The sequence below is a fragment of the Terrapene carolina genome, unplaced genomic scaffold, assembly GCF_002925995.2.
Source record: "Terrapene carolina triunguis isolate 2854851 unplaced genomic scaffold, T_m_triunguis-2.0 Scaffold838, whole genome shotgun sequence".
In the NCBI taxonomy this organism is placed as follows: Eukaryota; Metazoa; Chordata; order Testudines; family Emydidae; genus Terrapene; species Terrapene triunguis.
In genome coordinates, this window is record NW_020665189.1 from 11,509,829 (window position 1) to 11,533,576 (window position 23,748).

General features: G+C 39.3%; 1 protein-coding gene across 1 annotated transcript in view; it reads left to right on the plus strand.

Annotated features, from left to right (window-relative positions):
• Nucleotides 1-23,748, plus strand: part of SLIT3 (slit guidance ligand 3) — a 760,437-nt gene that overhangs the window by 479,810 nt on the left and 256,879 nt on the right. The window contains exon 9 of the mRNA XM_026660830.2: nt 15,041-15,182. Within this exon, the coding sequence (XP_026516615.1) occupies nt 15,041-15,182 (142 nt within the window). The remainder of the gene's footprint in view (nt 1-15,040; nt 15,183-23,748) is intronic.

Below are 23,748 nucleotides of genomic sequence, written 5' to 3' on the forward strand. Positions count from 1 at the left end.
TAATGCTTGAATTAATCTGCAAACACATCTTTTCCCCTGTGAAACTGCTTTATTTAACTCTGCAACACATTTTGAGATAGAGTTGGCATGCAAGGCACCATACTAAATAGGATGGTATTGTATTTTCAACCAAAGGATGATTATACCAATCGATGAAGTACAAATAGTATGACACATTTCTCCTATCTTCCTCCACCACAACTCTCCAACTCCCAACCACATTATGGAAACAAAGAGTAACAAGACACGGAGGAAAGACTTGTCTGTCAGCTGAAATATCAGCTTTGCTTTGATGCAAGGGGACTCTTTATTTTCATATTCTTCTAGGTATCAGGGAAGCAGTTGAGGGAGGGGGGATATGAGCTTGTTGTTGTACCTATTTGAGCCTTCCAATCTCGGTTTTAGGTGAAAACAAGATCCCAAGCAATGTTTAGATATTACACTGTTAAATTATTTTCTCTCTACCCCTTTAGGGTAGCTGTTCTGTTTCATCTTCCTAGGTCCCCTAACTTAATTCTTACATGAATTTGAGTTGTGGCTCTTTGATTTTTCTCCTACCTGATCTTTGCTCATTCAAGGTGAGTTTAATCTACATACTGATCAGCTACATTGAGTCACAAAGCCTTTTGTCACTCGCTTTAATGCCTTGCAGTCTAAAGCAGTGAGTGTATGAAGCCATACAGTCAGCAAGCAATTGCCTTGATCTTGTCAGTGTCTTGTGGGTGATCCGCTTAATGCCCCCATTTTAGATCACAATTTGATTTTTTTTCAAAATATTTTAATAAACCATCCTTAAGTTCTGGTGTTTTTTAAAGTGCATATATGAGGAGAATGAGGAAAGAGACTCAGGAGAAATAAAGTAATATTCATTCAAACTAAACAGTTGAGTGTAAAGCAGTTCCATTACAAGAAAATTGAGCCTGTCGTACGATAGTGTAATGCATTGGCTAGTATGCTTGTCCCTGTTGCTGCTTCAAGTTCTGAGTGGCTCTGGCACAAAGCGGCATAGTGATGACCCTGAGCTCCTAGGTTGGCACTGGTTTGTTACAATATTATAACATAATTTTTTACCAGTCACTTGGGATACTTCACAGTGGGCACCATTTAAAGAAATAAAAGTAGGGTAGGACTACCAGAGGTATAAGTTTCCGGGGAGAAATAAAAAAGATGTTGTTTTTTAATGTAAGTGGTACTACCAGTATCTAAAATCTCCTTCAATTCATAGCTGATTTTTTTACTTATTTCTTTCAATGCACTCTCCAATAGGAAATGTAACAATACATAAATTTAAACATTTAATTTTTGAAGTGCTTCCTATAGGACAGATTTTCTTTAATGAGCAATGAAATTGGAATTTGAAAGGGGGGAACTTGGTTACCTAAATATTTTTCTTTTCCCATTAAGTAGAGGGTTTTTTCTGCTTCCTGTTCCTCACCCTCTATTCACACACAGCCAAATTTTCTTCTCACATACTTGCCACGGTATAAATCAGTAGTAATTCAGTTGAAGTTCAGTTGAGTTACACCAGACTGAAACTGGGGTGAGAGGAGAATCGGTCCCAGAATCAAACTTCCAATCTGTTCTGACTAATGCAGCTGACAGTGATTTTAAGGAAACATTGAATTGATACAAATCTAATTTGGGAATCTAAAGTTCCCGATTCCTATGATAAAACTCTGTGTGAGGTATATTATGGAGGGTAATGCAGTATCTCTATCCCATTACTGCCTCTTGGCACAACACCAAGAGCCTGAGCAAGGAAGGAAAGGTTGTTTGGTTGGTGTTGAAAAGAGATCTAGCAGTACTAAAATCATTAATCTCTGGCCAGGGCTTCTAGAATCACTAGACTGATTTAATCGTTTTTTTTTTTTACTTCATGGAATGTTGTTAAGGAGAAAAAAAAGAATGAAAAACTAATATAAATAATACTCATAGGCTAGATATCATCATAGAACATTCAAAAAATGCCAAGGGAAAAGCAGGGGAAAATACTCTGCTTATATTTCATTTATGCAGTAATACATCTATATCTATATATCTATATCTATAGAATCGTCTGCTACTTACAAAATGTTATCTGGAGGTACTGATATCTGGTAAAAGTGGTAAACCCCTGAAAAAAGAAGGAATGTAGATTAAAGCAAAATAAAGAGAAGGAGATGAGTGGGACATCTTATCAAGTGATGCACTTAATTATGCAGGCCTTGCTCTAACTGAGCAGCAACAATAATTTCTGAGGGAGCAGGGAAGGTTTTGTCTCCTTCCCCCATCACCGATTGATCTCAATTCCTGCAGGGATGGGGGTAGCAATGCGCCCTACAACTGTCCAGATTTTAATGGTCACGGGAGTCAGAGTTTTTTCTTGTTTTTTTTTTTTATGTGGTTTTTGTATTTGTGTTTGGTTGGTTGGTTTGCAAAGCTTCAGTTCAGGCTGCTTTGCTCTCCTCAGTTTACCACTAAATACCAGATCTCAGTATTTTTATCATTTGCCAACTTTTTATCAACTTAACTATTTGCTCCAACTTTTGCCCGTTTCTATATGAGTGACTTGTGGGTTAAATTAGCCAATAATACCTTTTTTGTCTCTAAGATAGGGTTTTAGCCCCTTTGAGAGCCCCAAGAGTACTGGTAAACATTCTTAAACTGGATTCTCGGCAAAGCTGCAGGACTTAACACTGTGTTTGTTCATTTCTCTTAATGCCTTTTGAGAAAATCAGGGTCTGAATCTATTCTTAGTGCCCTTCAGTGACATTTCAAAAGGATTTTCAGCTCCTACTAAACAACTCTTGTCACCACCAACTTTAACTGAGATCTAGTTTAAAGAAACATTTCATTGGGTACTATTCTTTACCTAAAGTCTCCTAAAGGTAGGCTCTCTAAAATAAGGCCCAATTGGTAGAATGTTTTGGGAATGCTTGCAGTACTGCTGTCTACACTGAACTTTTCCTTTGGTTAAATGGAGGGCTTCTGTTTCTGAGTCTGTCAGACTCACATTTTTATTAATGCTAATCCCACACACAAAAGTTAAGCAACCATCCAGAAGTAGTAAAAAGTAAAAGCCAAAAGACAAATTGGATGTGTGTGTGTGTCTGTGTGACTCAGCATTCTGGAGCCGTTTATCATACACCAACATACTTTCCAATACTTAACTGAGATCAGTAAAGTGTGTTCTTGTTTAGACCTTCTGAAGCATCCCTATTTGCATTCTTATTGCTAATTTTAATAACAGTTGCAGACATACTGTTTTAGAATAAGAAGTCCTGGTTGTGGTTGACCCAGGATGATGATAGAGACTTTTTATGTAGAGGACTGTGGGGAGGCATCACCGGCAAAACCGGGAGTTGATGTGGGGGAAGACTTCTTTAGCAGGTGGGTAAAATGCTAAATAATTTGGCCTTGACCAAATGTGTGAAAACTTGTGAAGTTTTTCTCATGTGAAAACTGTTTCAGGTGCAAAGTTTATGCAAGATACAAGACTGTGTCTGCAGGATCCTTTTCGATAGGCTGTTGCTGGAGTGTCAGATGACTTCTACTTCTTGTTCTTCATGTAGAGCTAAGTTCTGGGGTAGAAAAAACATATATTAAAAAAAAATCTCACCCTGTTGCTTCTTGCTTACTCCCAGGATCTATCCCTACTAACCTGCAAAGTGAAGAGATCTCTCAGTACCATGGGAGCTCTGTTAGGAAGGTGCACATTTAAAAGGAAAGCAAAATTTAATAAAAACAGCACATAGACTTCATTGATTAGGGCCAAGTGAAAACCTGGACAGAAATGCTAGAAACCTGGCCAGTACATAGCACTTTGGACAGTGAACCTTCGCCCATGTAAACAGATATAAGTGTAATTTTTTTTTTTTTTTTTTTTTTTTTCAAAAACAGAAAATTAAATGGCCTCCTAGAGGATCAAAACCCTGCTAGAGAAACGTATCAGTGCTTATCAAGTAGCTTTCAAATTTCAGTGCCAATGGCCCCCTCATCTGTTATAAAGGTGACCTGTTTCAACTTGTTGTTGTTTTAGCAAGAACATCTTTATCTAGATGATGCATTGACATGTGTAGAATAGTCAGCAATCAATTCTGTTACTGCTTAGTCCAAGACTTAGTGAGACCCTGTGTGGTAATGATAAGTTGGGAATCTAGAGTAAAAGGGAGAACTGCAAGATTTCATCTTTGACTTCTAGCCTGAATCAGGATCAGTGCTTCAGGTAGGCTACACAGGCAAAGGCCAAAGTGCCTAATTTTTAGGGGAGGCTGCAGTCTGGCAACCCCACCCACACCAGCTAGGACTGCTCTGCCCAGGTTGCACCACTGGGTAGCAGCAGCCTTGGGCACTAAAGTACTAGCACCAATCCTGGCCTGAATAATTAATTTCCTGTACGTTCATGACAGCAGAGTTCTGCCTCTTTTCTGCTATGAGGGACACTGCACTACAATGTGTGAAACAATAGGAATATTTACTCTAAATACAGCAAAGCCGGTTTCTGTGCAAGAAAGTCAATGTAATCCATAATTGGCTGGCCAAGCTCTGCAAGAAGCTAATTGTGAGCCCCATTCATACATCAAGGGCTAAATTTGGTCCAAAGTAGCTCCCATTACTAGCTCTGTTACTATGATTTCTCTGGAGATCATGACTGAAAATTGTCCTTAAACTATAGTAAGTTTATGTGGAATGGAGCAGCATCAGAGTACTCCCTCTTATTTATTTCTCTCTGCTTGTTATGTTCACTGGGTTTGCCATGGATTTTTTTCCCCTTAAGCAGAATTCTGTAAAAGGAGTGTTACTGCTTGTTTAATGATTCTGGATTGAAGTATAATCATACAGGAAGTCAGCTTTTGAGCCATTACTTCAAGAGTGCTAATGTAATTACATTTTTGTCTTGGTGTCTAAGCCTAATGGCTTGTTTTATTACTAATACACTAATAGTATTTCAGTATACAGTGGAAGTGCTACATTTACTCGTGTTAATGGAATGCCATTCTGAAGCTGTAGTTCACTTACAGGAATATTGCTGAGTAGGGAAGAATGAAGTTGGACTTCAAACTCTTGTAAGCATTTGACTTAAGCCCATGGACAGCCTCTTCATTTTTGTCTTCCTGACTTGACAATCAATTTTCTGTTTGCCGTTTGTGTCCTCTGCTGCTAATTTAGAATGTTTAATAATGCATAGGAAATTAGGTAAAAACTGCTTTCAAGAAAATACATGAAAATTCTAATGCATGTGTGACTGACACACTGAGTTACATGGAATCTGTGTCCGCTCTCTCTGAATTTAAATTAGCTTTAAAACTCAAACTGTATTATTGGGAGTAGTTTTACTGCTACCGTTGGTTGAAGTATAGAATGATACTTGTAGGAAATTGGTGATGTCATAGACTTCTCACTTGGTATGAGCCAAATCCTGTCACCCTGACTCATTCAAATAGTTGCATTGGCTTTAATGGGATTACTCAACACTGATTCCACTGGGGACTCCAGGAACAAGATATGCCCGTTTAAGGCCCTCATGCAGTAGCAGTACCTCCTTTGGACTTGTGTTGTGTTGGAAGGGCACAACAATCCAGGCTTACGCAGCACAAGGCAGAGTGGTGGAAGTGTAACACTCAGAGAAGAGTAAATGCCCCACCTGGCTCATGGATGCTCATTAGGAACTGTCTGTACTCTCTCTCAGCCAGAAGAGTGCATACAAGCAAAGCTCAGAATAGTTAAATTGTGGAAGAGGCAGACTGTGAAAGTGGAAAGTGGACTTTCACAGAAAATCCCAACTGGGTAAGTAGGAGGGAAAAGCCAAGCATCAAGAAATCGAGAAGAAACCCTGTCCATGTTCATGATGAATGGCTCACCCAGCTCTGTCTGTTTTGCTCTGTACATGGAGGGGTGACATCTCACCACTAGGAAGCAGTGGCCATTCAAAACCATCAACATAGTTGTTTTAAGAAAGCAACAAGAGACAAATTTATTCATTTCAAATTTAGTGAAAATTGTAATACAGATCATGTAGTTGTATTTAACCCAGATACCAGGACTGATATCCCTACCCTTGTGAAAAATACCATAGAGACATTTTAATTACTCACAAGTGGTCAAGGACCACAGTTTTCATAACGTATCCAAACATTTGTTGCAGCAATGTACCATTTTGTTTATTAATCAGTAACTTTGCATCCATCAGACTTACAATTATTTTAAACCTGTCATAGATCTTTACCCAGTAAATTCATCTTGTCAGGTTTATATTCAAGCCAGCAGAACGTCTGAAAAAACAAGGAGTATTTTGTAGGTTTCTATCAAAACGATTGGTTAGGTGAAGCAGGACTAAACTGAGACCTACTTACTGTGTTTAATTAAAGCGCCGTAACTGGATGTCAATAGGAATGAGATTATTTGGTTTATTTACTCATTTCAAAACTTAATTTAAATGCCCCTGGCATTTAAATCACCCATTTATAATCTACAACTGTTCTGTTCTAATTGCAATTTCAGTCTATTGGCTACCCTTAAAAGGCTAGAGGCCAATGAAATATTTAATTTGAAAACAGAAATTAACTTTTCTCAGTAAACTCCAAGGCCCTAAGTCTCCCCTCTCTCCCTCCATAGTCTATGGACTTTGATTCTAAAACAAAATGCTGCAATTTAGCATACAAGATACCGAATACTAAAATTATTAGAGATGCCATTCTGTTTCTTGAGAGATAGATGAGAACTATCCTTTTTGTCAGCCTGATGACTGATCCAACTGTGCATATTTTGGCACAAAGGGTATTCAGATTTATCTATGTATAGAAAGAGATAGATGTGTATGTGCGTGTGTGTGTGTGTGTATATATATATATAAAGGAATGAAGTGAGTTCTATTATTTATAAAGTTAAATATGCAATTAACTTGGAGAAGTGGAGCTGCAGTATCTCTCTGAATTGTAGGTAGTAGTGAGAACCCCCCGTCATATGGCGACCCCTTCCTGGGGTGCCCTCTTGTGGCAGGCTGGGGCATGACTGGGGCACCTCCCTCAGTTTCTCTTTCTGGAGTCGGCAGTAACGCCACATAAGGTTTCAGAGTATAAATAGCCATTTGTTGGGTTAATTTATTACAAAAAATTCATCAGCACCCCAAGCACAGCTCAGGAGTCTCTTGCCATGCTGCAGCTCTCCATTACACCTCTGGAGTCTCTCATTGTGCTCCAACTCTCCAATACAGCTCCAGTATTTCTCACCAAGCTCCAGCTCCCAGGTGCAGCTCCGGCGTCTCTTATCACCCCAGCCCCTCTAGCTGAGATGTTTCTTTACCCTCTTTCTTTCCTGTATGGTTCCAGATCTTGCCCTGAGACATCAATGAGTTCTTCCCCTCCCCCCCATCATTACCCAGCCTTCAGCTCTCCAGCTCAGAGAGCAAGTAGGCATCTCCCTCCGCTGCAGTCAGCCTTCAGCCACCACCCCACACCCCTGCCCCAGCCTTCTCTGGCTTTGGGAAGTTTATAGGTGACCCTCCCCCCAACTACCTTCCTGCTTTCTGCTCTCACCAGCCTGATCTGGCTCCACTGCTCAGTAGGGAGCTCTCACTTCTCTTCCCTCAGAGTCATCCCTTCCCTGAAGCTCTCAGCTCAGCTCTTCTCTTCTCCTGAGCTCTCTCCCTCCCTGGATTTTGGGTTCTGAACGCTTACTCTTGGGTTGCTTCCCATTTATAACTCCCAGGGTAACTCCTCATTACACCAAACTGGGGAACACCTGAACTGGAACAGGAAAGCTGGGCCCGATAGTACTTGGGGGTGAACTACCCTGTTACAGCTCTGAATGCCATGGCCATGTCTTTTGGTAACACTCACCTGGTATGTAGCTTACCAAACTATTAGCTACCACAAGTAGTAGAGCTCTAAAATATAGTCTCTTGGTGGGTTCTTTTTTTTGGATTAGGGTAACCCCAGAAGCTGGGAAATTCAGTGCTTGATCTGAACATCCTTAGTTTGATGGTGATCTGAACCAGGGGTTTGGTGTATAATTATAAAGATAAATGTCACGTGTGAAAATCAGATCCAGATCTGGATTTCTAGTACTCCAAATTCTAGATTTGGACACTTGATTAGTCATCTTTTTAGTATGGACATATCTCCTCCAGACCACCAACAGTGAAGATTTCTGATTAAACTCTGTCTCCATGGTGTTTCATTGTCCTGTCAATATGCTTACACCCAAGATTCACATAGACCTGGCGTGAAGGTAAAAGTAACACAAACTATCATTTAGGTGGAACTATTTAATCCAAATAATTTTTCAGAGTCTCTTTACAGTTTGATAAAAGAAACCTTAAGATCAGCAGATGAATGTTGACTGAAATGGTGGTGGAATGTACAATACACAGATTAATAAAATTCTGTTGCATGTAAAGCAATGTTTGTCTTCTGCCAAAAATAAACAAAACAAAACAAAACAAAATACAAAAAAAAACCCCACTCATTTGTTTGAAACGATTCTGCAATTTATGCATGAAGTCTTTTTGATCCAATAAGGTGCTCTGAAAACCAACAGCCAAGATCTGCTGCCACTCATTTAAAAAATGAAGAACTTATTGACTTCAAAAGACCTATGATAGATTTAGATAGTCACACAAACCAGCACAAAAATGTGTGCTGCAACAGAGTATAGGTCTTAACATTTTTGAAAAACCCAATACAGAGTATATTAAGCCAAACATAGAATAATATTATGTTTACAAAAAAAATTATAGTTTCTGGGGGTATTTTTAATTGAATGGGAAAAATTAAACATTGCTACCAATTATCTAGAATATGCGGGGGTTGGAGGGGCATGCACAGCCATCCTCCTTCTCTTGCATTTTCATTTATTTGGACATTTTTCTCCTTAATGAAAACTCAGTGGATTCTGTATGCTTAAAACTTTGATAGTGTTTTTTTTCCCTCCACTTCTCTGTTACATTTGTACTGAGAATAAAGGCACGGCATCGTTTTCCCTCTAGTTCATGTCCAGGTAACTCTGTGGTGGGTTAATCCCCATCTAGCCAGAAAACTCTGCTTTGTGCTTCTCAGAAAAGTTCCTCACTCCCTGTGGAAACTTGCTTTGTGGTCCCCATCCATACCTAAATTTGACCTAACTATCAACTTGTCTTTTCCTCATAGGGAGCAAACATTTCTCTAAAGTTCTTTTTCTTAATGTGTGCACTTCTGCCTGTCTCTGAAGACTATCAACTGCTGCCTCCTATTTTCATGGTCGTGGGTCTGTTTTGGAACATCACAATCAGTGTGGACAGAAAACAAGGAAGGAGAAAAATAGAGTGTGATAGAGTGAATTTTCAATGTTGAAACATTTTGTTCTGATGGAAAAATAGCTAAGACCTTTGCCCCACTGTGAAACAAGTAAAAGTTGCTCAGGAAACCTTCAATATGCAAAAGAGATACAAAAATTTACAGGGACACTCAGGCTTGGTCCACACTGGGGCGGGGGATCGATCTAGGAAACACAACTTCAGCTACGAGAATAGCGTAGCTGAAGTCGACGTTTCCTAGATCGAACTAAGTTTACTTACTGCGGGTCCACGCGGCGCAGGCAAGCTCCCCCGTTGACAGCGCTTCCTCCTCTCGGCGAGCAGGAGTTCCGCAGTCGACGGGGGAGCGCTTCTGGGATCGATTTATCGCGTCCAGATGAGACGCGATAAATCGATCCCAGAAGATCGATCTCTACCCGCCGAATCAGGCGGGTAGTGTGGACCTAGCCTCAGATATTTTTAGGACACACGTTTAGAGCCAGATGCTTTGCTGGTGTAACTTGGCATAACTCCATTGACTTTAAAGGATTACATTGATTCACCATAGAAGAGGATCGGCCCCATGTTTTTAAACCAGAAGACGGGCCAAAGAGAGATGGACTCTTGTTCTGTCTGGTCTTAAATTTAGATTGTAAACTCTTTGGGACAGGAACTGTCTCTAACTATATGTTTAGACATAATAGTACAATGAGGCTCCAATGTGTTTGAGGTGTTTAGATGTTACTGCAATATAAATAGTTTATTATACACAAACACTGTGTTAAAAGAATATTATTAAGTTTGCAAAGCCAAGCACTCAGAACATAGGATATGCCAGAATTAAGGTTGCCTGTGCAACCTTAATTCAGCCCGCTTTTGCATGTGCATATGGCACAGTCTTTAACTACATGATCACATGCTACTTTTTCCACAGGGCCCCTATCTCCTTCATTGCACAGACGCACCTGCTCAGGGTATGAATCAGGATTGTGTAGTGATGGAGACTTTGTAAGACCACTGGCTGTCTCATTTGTTGCATAAGTTTAAAAGTGTGTAGTGAGTGAGGCAGGGAATTGTAGAAAGGGAAAGAGGATGATCTCATAGTTAAAGCACTTGAATACTTCTGTGGATAATGGAGTCTATCACAGCTTATACCACAGAGTTTTTGTGTGATGTTAGTCAAATCACTTAAACCAAACTTTTCATGGGTGGACACTTATTGTATGTTCCTCATTTTCTCAGTACCTGAGTTGAGACCCTTTGTCTGACTTGCAGAAGTGTTGATTACTCACAGCAGCATCTGAAATCAATGGCATCTTTGCTTGGAACATGTAAAGGCAATATATGTTCTAAAAAAATCAGTCCAAGGCAGACACCTGTCACGCAAAATTTTATCCCAAATGATTAACATTTGACAAAGTTATGAGCGACTGAAAACAGGGTTTTATAATCTGAAGTTTCAGGCAACCTTAATAATAAGCAGTGCTACCTGGTCCACCAATAATGATAATATTCAAAAGTGAAAATTAAATTACAATTATGTAATTCTTTCATCTTAAATAGTCTGATGTGTAATTATTACTCAGGAAAGGCTAGTTAATAATTGTCACTGTTCCTTTAAAAAACAAAATGTGAGAAAATGTGAAATACACAGCTGTCTCAGAGGAAGTCTCTAAAATAAACCCTACTTTAATTCTGTTGGAATTGAAACCACTACAAAAGTTGGATGAACACTTTTTTGACTCACTTTTAAGACTCTCATTCCTCAAAGTGTAAGTCATCGTTGATATTGTCTTTCCTTCCCTATTTTCTGACACTTCCTATCCACATAATATTGACAGATCAAAAGAGGGATGACCATCAGATGCAATCTGTTTGAGCTAATGGAAATTCAAGCACACACATACCAATTCTCAATGGAAGCTCTGACATTTCTCAGACAGAAGGCACGAGTTTGCAGTAATTCTCTGTTCCTTTTGTCAAGAGACATCCACCCTGGATGTGTAAGGCCAATCACTAGCAGTTTTCATTTTGCAGCTATTGGGAACTGGATCTACATTTCAAAATCATGACATTTATAGCCATATCAATGTAAACATGTTTTTGATGTGGGATGATATGATGCAAGTTACTTACCCGTGTGCTATTTCTTTATCCATCATTGAAATTAGGTGATGTTTGTGAGTAGTATGAAAAGACTCTGGTATTTGCCTAACCTCCACCTCAAATTTGGATAGTGGAGATGTTTGAAGCTGTCTTTCAGCCACTTGTGAACTCATCCAAATCTCTCAGAACTTTCCAATATATATTTATTTGCAATTAGCAGAGCTCTGAACCAGCAGTGTCTAGAAATGATTCTTTCCCAGATGCAAGAGAGCCTCCTGACCCCATTGGTCATTGAAATAACGTTTTATTGTGTTGTGCTATGTTTTGCAAGATAACTTTTCCATTAGGTGTTTACACTGCATTCAAATTCTTTTCCCTACAGTGGGCATATAGGGTGTCTGTGTATAAACACACACACATAGGACTGGGGAAGGTTGTAGGCTGTGACACAGTGTTCAAGTTAAGAACATCAGAATGACCATACTGGGTCAGACCAAAGGTCCATCTAGCCCAGTATCCTGTCTTCCAACAGTGGCCAATGCCAGGTGCCTCAGAGGGAATGAATAGAACAGGTAATCATCAAGCGATCCATCCCATCACCCATTCCCAGCTTCTGGCAAACAGAGGCTAGGGACACTGTCCGTGCCCATCCTGGCTAATAGCCATTGCTGGACCTATCCTCCATAAACTTATCTAGTTCTTTTTTTAACCCTGTTATTGTCTTGGCCTTCACAACATCCTCTGGCAAAGAGTTCCACAGGTTGACTCTGCATTGTGTGAAAAAATACTTCCCTTTCTTTGTTTTAAACCTGCTGCCTATTAATTTCATTTGGTGACCCCTAGTTCTTGTGTTATGAGAAGGAGTAAATAACACTTCCTTAGTTGCTTTCTCCACATCAGTCATGATTTTATAGACCTCTATCATATCCCCCCTTCGTTGTCTCTTTTCCAAGCTGAAAAGTCCCAGTCTTATTAATCTCTACTCATATGGAAGCCGTTCCATACCCCTAATCATTTTTGTTGCCCTTTTCTGTACCTTTTCCAATTCCAATATATCTTTTTTGAGATGGGGCGATCACATCTGCATGCAGTATTCAATATGTGGGTATACCATGGATTATTATAGAGGCAATATGATATTTCTGTCTTCTTTACTATCCCTTTCTTAATGATTCCCAACATTCTGTTTGCTTTTTTGATTGCCGCTGCACATTGAGTAGATGTTTTTAGAGAACTATCTACAGTGACTCCAAGATCTCTTTCTTGCATGGTAACAACTAATTTAGACCCTATCATTTTATATGTATAGTTGGGATTATGTTTCCCAATGGGCATTACTTTGCATTTATCAACATTGAATTTCATCTGCCATTTTGTTGCCCAGTCACCCAGTTTTGTGAGATCTTTTTGTTGCTCTTCGCAGTCTGCTTGGGACTTAACTATCTTGAGTAGTTTTGTATCATCTGCAAATTTTGCCACCTCACTGTTTATCCCTTTTTCCAGATCATTTATGAATATGTTGAATAAAACTGGTCCCAGTACAGACCCCTGGGAGACACCACTATTTACTAAAAGAACAGGAGTACTTGTGGCACCTTAGAGACTAACAAATCTATTTCAGCATAAGCTTTTAGCATAAGCTTGTGGCTCTAAGGTGCCACAAGTACTCCTGTTCTTTTTGCGGATACAGACTAACACGGCTGCTACTCTGAAACCACTATTTACATCTCTCCATTCTAAAAACTGATCATTTATTTCTAGCCTTTGTTTCTCAGCTTTAACCAGTTACCAGTCCATGAGAGGACCTTCCCTCTTATCCCATGACAGCTTACTTTGCTTAAGAGCCTTTGGTGAGGGCTCTTGTCAAAGGCTTTCTGAAAATCTAAATGCACTATATCCTCTGGACAGGAGCGCTGCCAGCTTTTCTGCCACCCTAGGCGGCGGAAGGTCCCGCCTCGAAATGCCTCCCCCCACAGCGGCGGCGGAAGGTCCTGCCGCCGAAATACCACCGCGGTTGCCGCCCCCCAAATTGTAGCGCTCTAGGTGACCGCCCAGGTCACCTAATGGGTTGCGCCGGCCCTGCCACTGGATCCCTCTTGTTGACCCCCTCAAAGAATTCTAGTAGATTGATGAACCATGATTTCCCTTTACAAAACCATGTTGACTCTTCCTAAACAAATTATGTTCACCTATGTGTCAGACAATTTTGTTCTTTACTGCAGTTTCAACCAGTTTTCCCGATACTGAAGTCAGGCTTACCGTCCTGTAATTGCCGGGATCACCGCTGGAGCCCTATTTAAAAATTGGTGTCACATTAGCTATCCTCCAGTTAGGAGGCTTCGCACAGTTAAGGTTTTGCTATAATCTGGATGGCATGTAGATGTATGTCAAAAGAAGCAGGTTATAATAATGTTTCATATTTGATAAGAACAGAATTTTTCAGACCTTCTTGACCATATTGCCAGCTACAGTTCCAATCTCTGGCTTAATATCATACATGTTTCTAATTAAACACAAACCTAAAGAATTTAGAGTTTCATTTATGACTTTCCACATGCCATCTGTAATTTGTGATTTAAACACTAAGGAGTTTATTTAGTGTTTATAACCAGAGGAATGGAATTTGTCTACTGAGCATGTTCTTCTGCTTTTCATCACTTTGTTAAAATTTTGTCACTGCCTCTTTGTATCTCATCTAGGATTGGCCAGAAAATAAGAATTAGAAACTGAGCTTTTGACAGTTGGTTTCATTCCACGTGGGAACTAATACTTAGACCTTTCACATTTTTTCTTGAAAAAACATGGGCAAGAGAGTGAGACCTGCCAGTAGCCAGGAATGTGAGAGACCAGGTTCAAGTCCCTATTCTTCTTGCTTCAAAGGAAGGACTTGAACCCAGGTCCCCTGCATCCCATGAAAGTGCTCTAACCACTGGGATAGTGGCAATTCTGGGGTGAGCCTTGCCCTACTCTTCCTTAGCTCCAGTGGGACTACTGGATTGAGTAAAGGTTTGCAGGACAGAGCTCTTAATTTTTATGAATATTTTTTCTCTCCATCAATTGCATTGCTTCGTATTGTGAAAATTAGCATACTATCCCGATCCTTTGTACTTTAATCAGTAATAAAATGGTTCCATCTCATAGCTAGTATGTGCAATCTCAAAAGTTTGCAAATTTCATAGAAACTGGAGAAGCAAAGACCTACTGGGTCTGCTAGCCTTTTCCTCAGCCAATTCAGGATTGTTCCTTCATATACTGTATATTTTGAGCTCATTGTCCTGTCTTTACCTAAAGGACCCCAGAGACTGAGCTCCCATATCATGTTCCTAAAAAATTTTTTTCAGTACGCCAATAGATCTCATTATTTGGAAGTATTCCTGGATCTTCAGCCTTCTTTTTTCCAAATTTAGATTCAAATAATAAATGGAAATATGTGGCCAATGTAAAAAAGGTCAGGGGGAACAATAAATTTATAAAATGGAGATGGTGTAATAGTAAAAATATAATATTCTGTGCATTTTCTCTGAAGTTGGCACAATAATACATGAATTTAATCCAAAGGGATTGCCACTTATTATGTAAACAGGAATTGAAAATTCACTGACTGCTGTATTTTTCATTGTTAAAATAAGTGATCAGTTTGCAAATCTAATCTTGATATTTTTGGTACTGTCTTTACCTTCTCAGGTTCCCACTCTGAACCTCCATCCTGCAATGCTAATTCCATCACTTGCCCATCCGCTTGCACATGCAGCAACAACATTGTGGACTGTCGAGGCAAGGGCTTAACAGAAATTCCATCTAACCTACCAGAGGGCATTGTGGAAATGTAAGTGCCAGTGTCAACTTACTATTCTCATTCCAAATGTCATTCCAGATCTAGTCCACTTAACTTGTGGCAGGAAGCTGCAATTTTTAACCATTTAAGCTGATAACCATGGCCATTTGCCAGTCACATTGCCATTATCCCCCACATTTTTCGATTTTAGGGCTCAATCCAGGTCTTAAATGCAAAATGAGATATTGTGCAACATACCCCTGCCCATCTGAGAACAGGATCAAATACTCATCAAATTCATTTCAATTTGTATATTTACCCCCAAAAAATGGTGTATGGTCACTTTTATCAAGAGGCCAGGAAATGAAAATAGATCAGCTCCTCTTTTACATTTTCCTTAACAGAGTTATTTTCACATTTCAACTTACCTTGATGATTTCTCCCAAAATAATGGAAGTATCTCATGTTAGACAGACAGAGTGAACTGCGGTGGGAGGGCGGGGGTTTCTTCTTTGCTAAAGTCTGACATTAGAAGTCCTCTTTTCTGACTTCTATATTTCATTTATCCCAAATCTTTTACACTTATCTCAACACTTTCTTGTATCATCATATCAGATATTGGTTTTCAGATGTACTTGTTTTTACTAGTTTTGTCTGTTACAGCAGTTCACAATCTACCACAGTCCTGATTAGTGTGAAATAAAACAGAATTACTTTTGGTTGTTCCATAGGGAATGGTTGTTGTAAGATAGTATCCCTCTTGCAACGAGCTTTAAGAGCCTTAACTTTATGGATTCAATCATATCCATATAATTACTGTAACAATTCAGCTTTTCATCTCTGCAGAAATATTGCTAGACTGCAAGACTTTCTGGGACAAAGTTTAGCTGCTTCTCTCATTTATATGCTGGCCCATTGCAATTTAATATCTGACTCCCAGCAATTTGAGGGTTACTGTTTATCCAAAATGTTCTAACCATAGGTTTCGCTGGTGCTCTGATCTATATGTGTACTCTGTCACTACACTGGTTATTTTTATAATTTAGGATTCAGCTCAAAATCTATGTGATTACTATCTCAGCACATTATAAAGTAGTTCACTATGCTTAATTTAATCAGTTTCCATGTTCTGTGTGGACTTTGCAACTCTCATATCAAAAAAGATATTTTAAACATGCAAGTTCACTGAACAAATATGTTGGATGTAAACAATGCTCTAAAGTTATACTGCCCACGATAACCTGGGCATGTAAATTAATTTACTGGAAATGAAAAAATAGTCACATGCTTGATGACAATTCAGAAACTCTGAACACTTGCTTTCCTTAAAAGTTCAGGCATGTACCGTCTTCTGTTGGGATTACAGCATCTTGTACAACATGCCAACTAGGAATCTATTTCTACTCTTGAAATTTACAGTATAAATTATATCTGAAGTACTAAAAATTACTCTTGAATTTGCATTCCAAACAATATATACCCTATAGGGATATGGTTGTACATATGTAATGTTTTATAACATGATAGATTTAAGAGCTGTAGGCATGAACGTTTTAAATAATGATATGAAAGATTTGCTGAGGTAATAAGGATGCATCTATGAGCATCTGTTTGGGAAGTTCTAGAAGAGTACTGTGTATGGTTCTAGAGCAAAGGTGGGCAAACTTCAGCCTGCGGGCCACATCCGGCCCATGGGACCCTCCTGCCCGGCCCCTGAGCTCCTGGCCCGGGAGGCTAGCCCCCGGCCCCTCCCCTGCTGTTCCCCCTCCCCCACGGCCTCAGCTCGCTCCGCCGCTAGAGCAATGCTCCATTAAGGCTCCATTTTCAGTAGTAAAGGGTACTGTCAACTTCTTGACCTGTATCCTTTTTGTTTCTTGTACCTGGAAGTTGCCATGGGTTGACTGATCTTCTGTGGATGAAGCAGCTAGAGTCACAGATTGGAGAGGAACTTAATATGAAGTTTCCTGGAGTCTGATATTATTCTTTGGCCATACATAGGTGTCTCAAATTGGGCACCCTAAGTTTTTACATACTTTGACCCCATTCTCTCTGTGTCTCAGTTTCCCATCTGTAAAATCTCACCTCTCACAAGGGTGTTGTAAAAATATATTTGTGTTTGTGAAGCACTCAAAGACTATAGTGATGAGTGCCATAGAAAGGTCCATGAGGAAATTAAAATTCTGTTTTAAGAGCAGGGCTTGAATAGTGTGCTGCAAATAAGGAATGGGGCCATACACTGAACAAGGGGAAAAAATATTGACTAACTGCACATGAAGTGAGCATCATCCATCCTGTGCAATGAATGACACAGGGGTCCTCTTAAAAAAAAATAGTATGTGATTTTGTCATTAAAGAACCATCTTAATCCATATGCACAGGCAACCTTAATTCTGGCAGGTTTTTGAGGGCTTGATTTTGCAACCTTCATAATGTCCTCTTAATAGTGCTTTTTGGGTATAAATGAAAAATAGAATAGAGTATTAAAAACATGTATAAAGGGGAACAATTTTGGTGGAAGAATATTAGGTCTCTTCCATCCTTCACATGTGATTCTATTGCAGATTACGAACCCCAGGATGATACCCAAATTTGTATCACCACCATGCATCACACTCCAGCAACCCAATGTATATGCGCAATATATTAACACCTTATTAAGGTGTACACTTGTAGTAGATTTATCCTTATGTCTCATATTGGAGGTTTTAAATCTATGCCTACATTGTACTTAATTCACCAATATGTCACTCCAATTTTACACTAGAATAACTCCACTGAAATGAATGGAGGCACAATTGCATAAAATTGGAGTAATGCAGAGTTGAATCGAACTTGATGTGCCTGGATCAGAAATGGCTGAACATTGAAGTTTGGGACTTTGATTTAGATGCTGATTTGAACCTTTTATATTGAGAAACCAGTTGGAAACGCATCAGGGGGTTCTAGTTTCGATCAGCTCAGTAATACAGTAAGAGCAACTGTTTTCACTGAGATTATGCTTTTGCACTTCCAGCACTAGCCAGTACAAGTAACTAGTCAGGTGTTCCAAATATTTGAGTTGAACCAAACTTTTTCAAACCTCAAAACGGAGTCTGGGATTGTTTCAAGTTTAGTGAGAACTTCAGGTCAGATGTCTTTTAGTATCTGGTTTACCGATTCTTAATACTGACTTGTTTTATTGCCAGCCAACATTGTTGGTTATGTAGAATATATACTTCATTTTGGTAAATAATGGCTTCTTATAGCTTGAGACAAATAAGAGATATTCACTTAACATTGTGGAAATATCTGTTATTGCACTTCTAAATATTCATTATCTCCTCTGACTACCTAGGGAAAAGCAAACAAAGCTGCTTTCCCTGAGAAAACAGCTTTAACTTTAACTTTCTATTCATTCTGCCTTTAGCAAATGTGCTTCTTTGCCAAACCATTACATTTTAGGGAATTGATTTTGTGACAGGGAGTAGGAGGGAGTCCCAGTGGGGACTATTGCACAGTCGGTAGAACAGGCAACTCAATATCAAGGGTTCTTGGTTCTATTTCTGGGGCTCTTGCTGCTTCATTGATACCCTTTGGGGAAGTTCTTGTTGATCAGTATACCCACAGAATGTACCTCAGAGGGGTGTTGAGACTTAAATAATTAATTCTGAGTGAAGATTGTGTGATTGTAAGAATGAACGTGTTATAGAAGTGCAAAATACTTGTCTTTTCCATTGTCTTTTCTAAATAGACATTTCTATGATGTCATTTTACAAATTTGATTTTGCATATATTAAATTACACCAACAGAATCCTTTAAAATAGGAAGTATGTGAAGCATTTCTTATTAATAAATCCGTTATTTTCAGTCATTTATTCGTGTACCATAAGAACTTAGTCTGCATTGAAATTTGGCTTTAACATCTCAAACCGGAGGAGAGTTTTTAGATTTTTTTTTCAAAATTAATTTCCTTTTAAATAAAAGTAATGCCCATTGAATTTGGGGGCAGAGGAAAGATAGGTCAGCAATTCAAATTGTCCTTTCTCAAGAAGTTAATAATGGATTTTTTCCCATCAGTTTTCCAATATATAATGTGGCTTAGACCAGTATAGTATTTCTGAACACACCTATTGACTGTTCCAATGGAGGCTCCCCAGGGTAGGAAAGCAGAGTTTGTCTACTCTATTTGAGTTATATAATACGATCTTCACTCACTGCTGTAAAGTGGCTCTGGACATCTTTACATGTCAGTTTTGCCTACTGCTTTCAGATGTCAACAGGCAAACTGTCATCGACTGCTTATGCTCACCATCAAGAAACAATTTCCTACTCTCTAGGCTTAAAACATGTACAGGGCCACCTTTCCACTGAGAACAAGGACATGAAAATTGCTGCTATTTTAGATGAACTGAACAATCAGTGGAGAGGGTTTAAATCAGTGATAAATGGTGGGAATAAAAACACTTTCATGTGCAGAGATGGGTTAAGGAGAACATGTAGTTTTGTTTTGTCTGGGTATCAAAATGTACAGTTTGTATGGAAATGTTCAGGTTCTTTTTAAATTGCTAGTAGGTAAATTCTGCTTTGTATAGTATTTGCTAAATCCTTAAAGGGAAGAGAGTGAGGTAGATCAGTAATTAAATATTTCCAGATTTGTTGAATGAGATATTTGACATAGAAGATGTTTGGATATTAAAATAGATACAAATAAGCAATCACTACATAAGATTTCAGCTGTTAGATCAAGCTAAATTTTGTATTTTAGATATTTACTTATTTTCTGATTTGTTAAATGTGACTATTGTCACCTCCAACCACAAGAAGGTACATTATGTTTTTACTAAGTCTGATAATTGTATACATTTTTATGGTTGCATCATCATTTTTTTAGATTGGTCTGGCCAGTTTATAATTTTGACATTTGTATGCAGATGAATTTCACCAGGACAAGCTGTGTAAGACTTTGTAATCTTGGGAGTATTTTCTGAAGCATCCTTTCAGCTCACCAGACACATAAATCTGGCTCTGTTAATAAAAGGGAATTTGTATGAACAGTAAGGACAATAACATATACCAAGTTATCAAATTGACTAACTTTAGATCAAGCAATGCAGACTAGGACATTCAGAACAAAAAAACCTCAGAGATCTTGTTTTATCTAATGTGAATGTCACTCAAAGGTAGTTTCTAACATTGTATTTTGCAAAGCACAGTCTTTTTTGTACTTGTAATTGTACCTTGTATTGAAAGCCACAGTATACAGTGTTGGCTGAAATATTGCAGGAAGGAGATTGTATTGTATCATGTGTGTATGCATCTTGAAAGTTCATTATGAAAGTGCAGAAGACATCAGGGAAAATAAATATGGAATACAAAAGCATTAATTTTATATAAAATGTGCTAATCAGTTTTATTATTGCAGGCAGGTGCTATGATGTTTGATTTGTATGTTTGTTTTTCTGCTGGTTTTATTAAATGAACCTGTGGGTTTTGATGGATGTTTTCACTGAAAGGATATACAACATGTAGAATCTAGTTAACAGAGCCCTAAAACATCTGTTTTGTTGACAAAATACTATAAGTGACAGCACTTTCTCACGCAGGGAAAGTATTTGCACCTTTCCCACCTGTCCTTGTTTTTCACCTTTTCTTCTGATCCCTTTTCCTTGTCAACGTTTTAGGTATGTAGTACAAATAGATATTAAAAAACTGGGATTGTGCACAAATTATATAATAGATTATATGCTGACTATTTTCCCTTTCAAACAGTTTACTATTAGGTAACGCTTCCAGCAAATCTAAAAGAATTATCTGTCTTAAAACTTCAAGGAAGTAATACAACGAAATGTCAATATTCTAAATTTACACACAGCCTCAAAACTCGGCATTGGTTATTCTGGTATCCAAACAGTCTTGCTGTGCTAATGTTCAGGACCTACATTGGAGATTTGATGCCTGACATATAGAGGAATTGTAAGCCCTGGAGACTGAGGATGGGATGTCAGCCTGCTAAGGATTAATGAGCATAATGAGATGACCATGTGGCTCATTAAGGATTTAGATGTTCTTCTTGTGACAAAGCAGAACAAAAAAGCAGAGATAAGTCCAAATGCCAAATATACATTAGTTGATACCGATTAGTTGAAAACCACTTCTTGTTTTCATGTATGAAATTTAACTACAATCAAATTGGCAAGGTGCAAGGGTGTTTTCCAATACATAAAACCAGAATCCTCAAATACTACCGAGCTGGAGAGGGCTCAGAGGTTTAACAAGCCTCTTAGTAACAGACTCAGCCTTTGGGCCCTGTAAAAGTTGCATTGTTTATATAGAATAAAAATTAAGACCCTAATTCTGCACTGAGAACCACACATTCAGAGCCCCACTGAAGTTAGTGGGGTGACATGTGGTACAGGAGTCTGCCTGCAGAGTTCTTAATGCTGAAGTGGTCCCAAGTTTCTTGCCCCTCTTCTTGCCAAGGCATCTTGAAAGGATAGACCCATGTGTACCAATGCACACCCAATGAATGGAATGTGTAGCTCTAGGCCCCATTTCAGCAGCGGGGGGTTGGGAAGAGCCAAATATCCCCCTCAAGCAAAGTGAGTCTTTCCTTCCCCGATCCATACACAGAGGCCCCCATGCACACAGTCCTCTCACTCCCCTGTGGAAGCGTGGGCAAGGCAGCCCCATGCAGAGTGGGGTGATCCTGGACAGAAAATGGGTTATATTTAATGGTGGAAGCAGCAAAACATTGTTCCACATTCAACCCAGAAAAACTGTGTTTGGCCTTGTTTAACGCTTGCCCCCCCGTTCCTCTTTGCTAAGCACTCTTGCTGTTGCTATGACCATGTCAGTTAACATAAGGGGAACAGTCACCTGTTGAGCTCCCCATCAGTTCCTGAAGCTATTTATGGGGGAGAAACTGCATAGACATAGACCCTCTCACCACCCCTTACCACACCACTCCAGCAAAGCATACAGAAGAGGGTATTTGAAGCCAAGTTTCTGCTGCACTGACTGGGAGTCCAGTAATCCCTGGAACCTGCCTCACTCGTGCCCATTTTCCTTCTCAGCCCCAGCCCACAAACTGACATCTGGTTCTAGGAGGGAGTTGGGAGCCCTCTTCCTCCCACCTCTACCAGCCAGAAGAGAAACTCCTGCGACCCCCACTACTGCTGCTGCTTTGAGGAACAACCTCCAAGGAGGGGAGCCACCTATTGAAGTCTCAATGAGGTCATGAGAGGCAGAAACATGGTGGGTTGAGTTTCCTGCAGGTGTCTGGAGGTGGAAGGGTTAATGGATTAGGGAGGCAGGAGAGAATGACACTGATGGATTTATTGAGAAGCAAAGCGAAGGGAAAAGCATTTTATCCAGGGTCTGCCACATGCATCAGTTTTGAGGCAGAAAGTTTGGGACCCTCATGTTCAGATGTATCAGCATGTCAGAGTCATCCGGCTGCTTATGAAGAAAGACACATCCACGTTGTAGATAAACTAGGTTCAAAAACAGAAAGCTACCGCAGAGCACAGCAGCAGGAAAGAAAAATTAGGACCATCTTCCTGTCTGTTTGGAGAGTACATAACACAAGGAAGTGCTTGATTCAGACTGAGGCCTCTCCTCTTTAGCATATGGAAAATACTCTGTTGTATCTCATGGATTCATACAATGTTTGCTAAAATCAGCATTTACAAGCTGGTAGTGAAAGTGCTGTTGATACATATCAATTTGGACTCAATGAACTGCAGATACCATGGTGTGGCAATTGTTGAGTTTTTAATGGGGCCGCTATATCAGAGGCCAGAACAAGCCCTTAAAGTGCAACTACATTGTTTCTACTTTAAAAGTTGTCAACTGTCACACTAGAGAACTTTTTGCTGAGCATTGCTATCCAAATAGGTTAGTGTACACAGATTTATTTTAAGAGACCATTTCAGGCTTGACAATTCCAATGGGAATTTTGGCTGCTAAAGATCTGCCCTTAGTTAGATAAATAGTTAAAAATTCAGTCAAGAATTCCATCACTAGCTTTTTAAAGATGCAGTATGGATTGGAAGAATCTACAGCCCATAGTTGTGTGAACAATTGTTCATTATCACTTGAAAGAAGATTTGAACTGATGGGTGAAAACTCATATTCATGCTCCATGGCTCTGGGTTAAACCTGAAGATCTGCAGCCATGTTGAAATGGAAAGGTGCAGACATAGAAGAGCAAGTGCCTTGAGAAACCAAAGGAAAAGGTAATTAGGAAGACGTGGTCATACTTGGATAAGTGGATGAAAGTCCATGTAGGTAAACAGTCTTTTGTTTTTAATGGACATACCTGAGACCTAACTCATGTTTCCTTAAAACTACCGTAATGTTTCAGACCTTATGCAAAAGTTGACCAACTTTGTGGGTGAATGAATCTGCAGTGTCCATGTGCTTGGAAACTGCTTAGATATTTATCAGTCTAATCATTTCTGATCCAAAGTCACGTGTTGATCTCTGGTACGCATTAGATCCAAGTTCTGTAAGGCTAATTTTTGAAGCTGACAGATTTCCAATACCACTCAAAGATGATGGAGGTTAGGGCATGGGAGATAGTCAGCTAGTTCCTTAAAAAAACAATACGTAACAAAACACTTGGTACATGGAGGG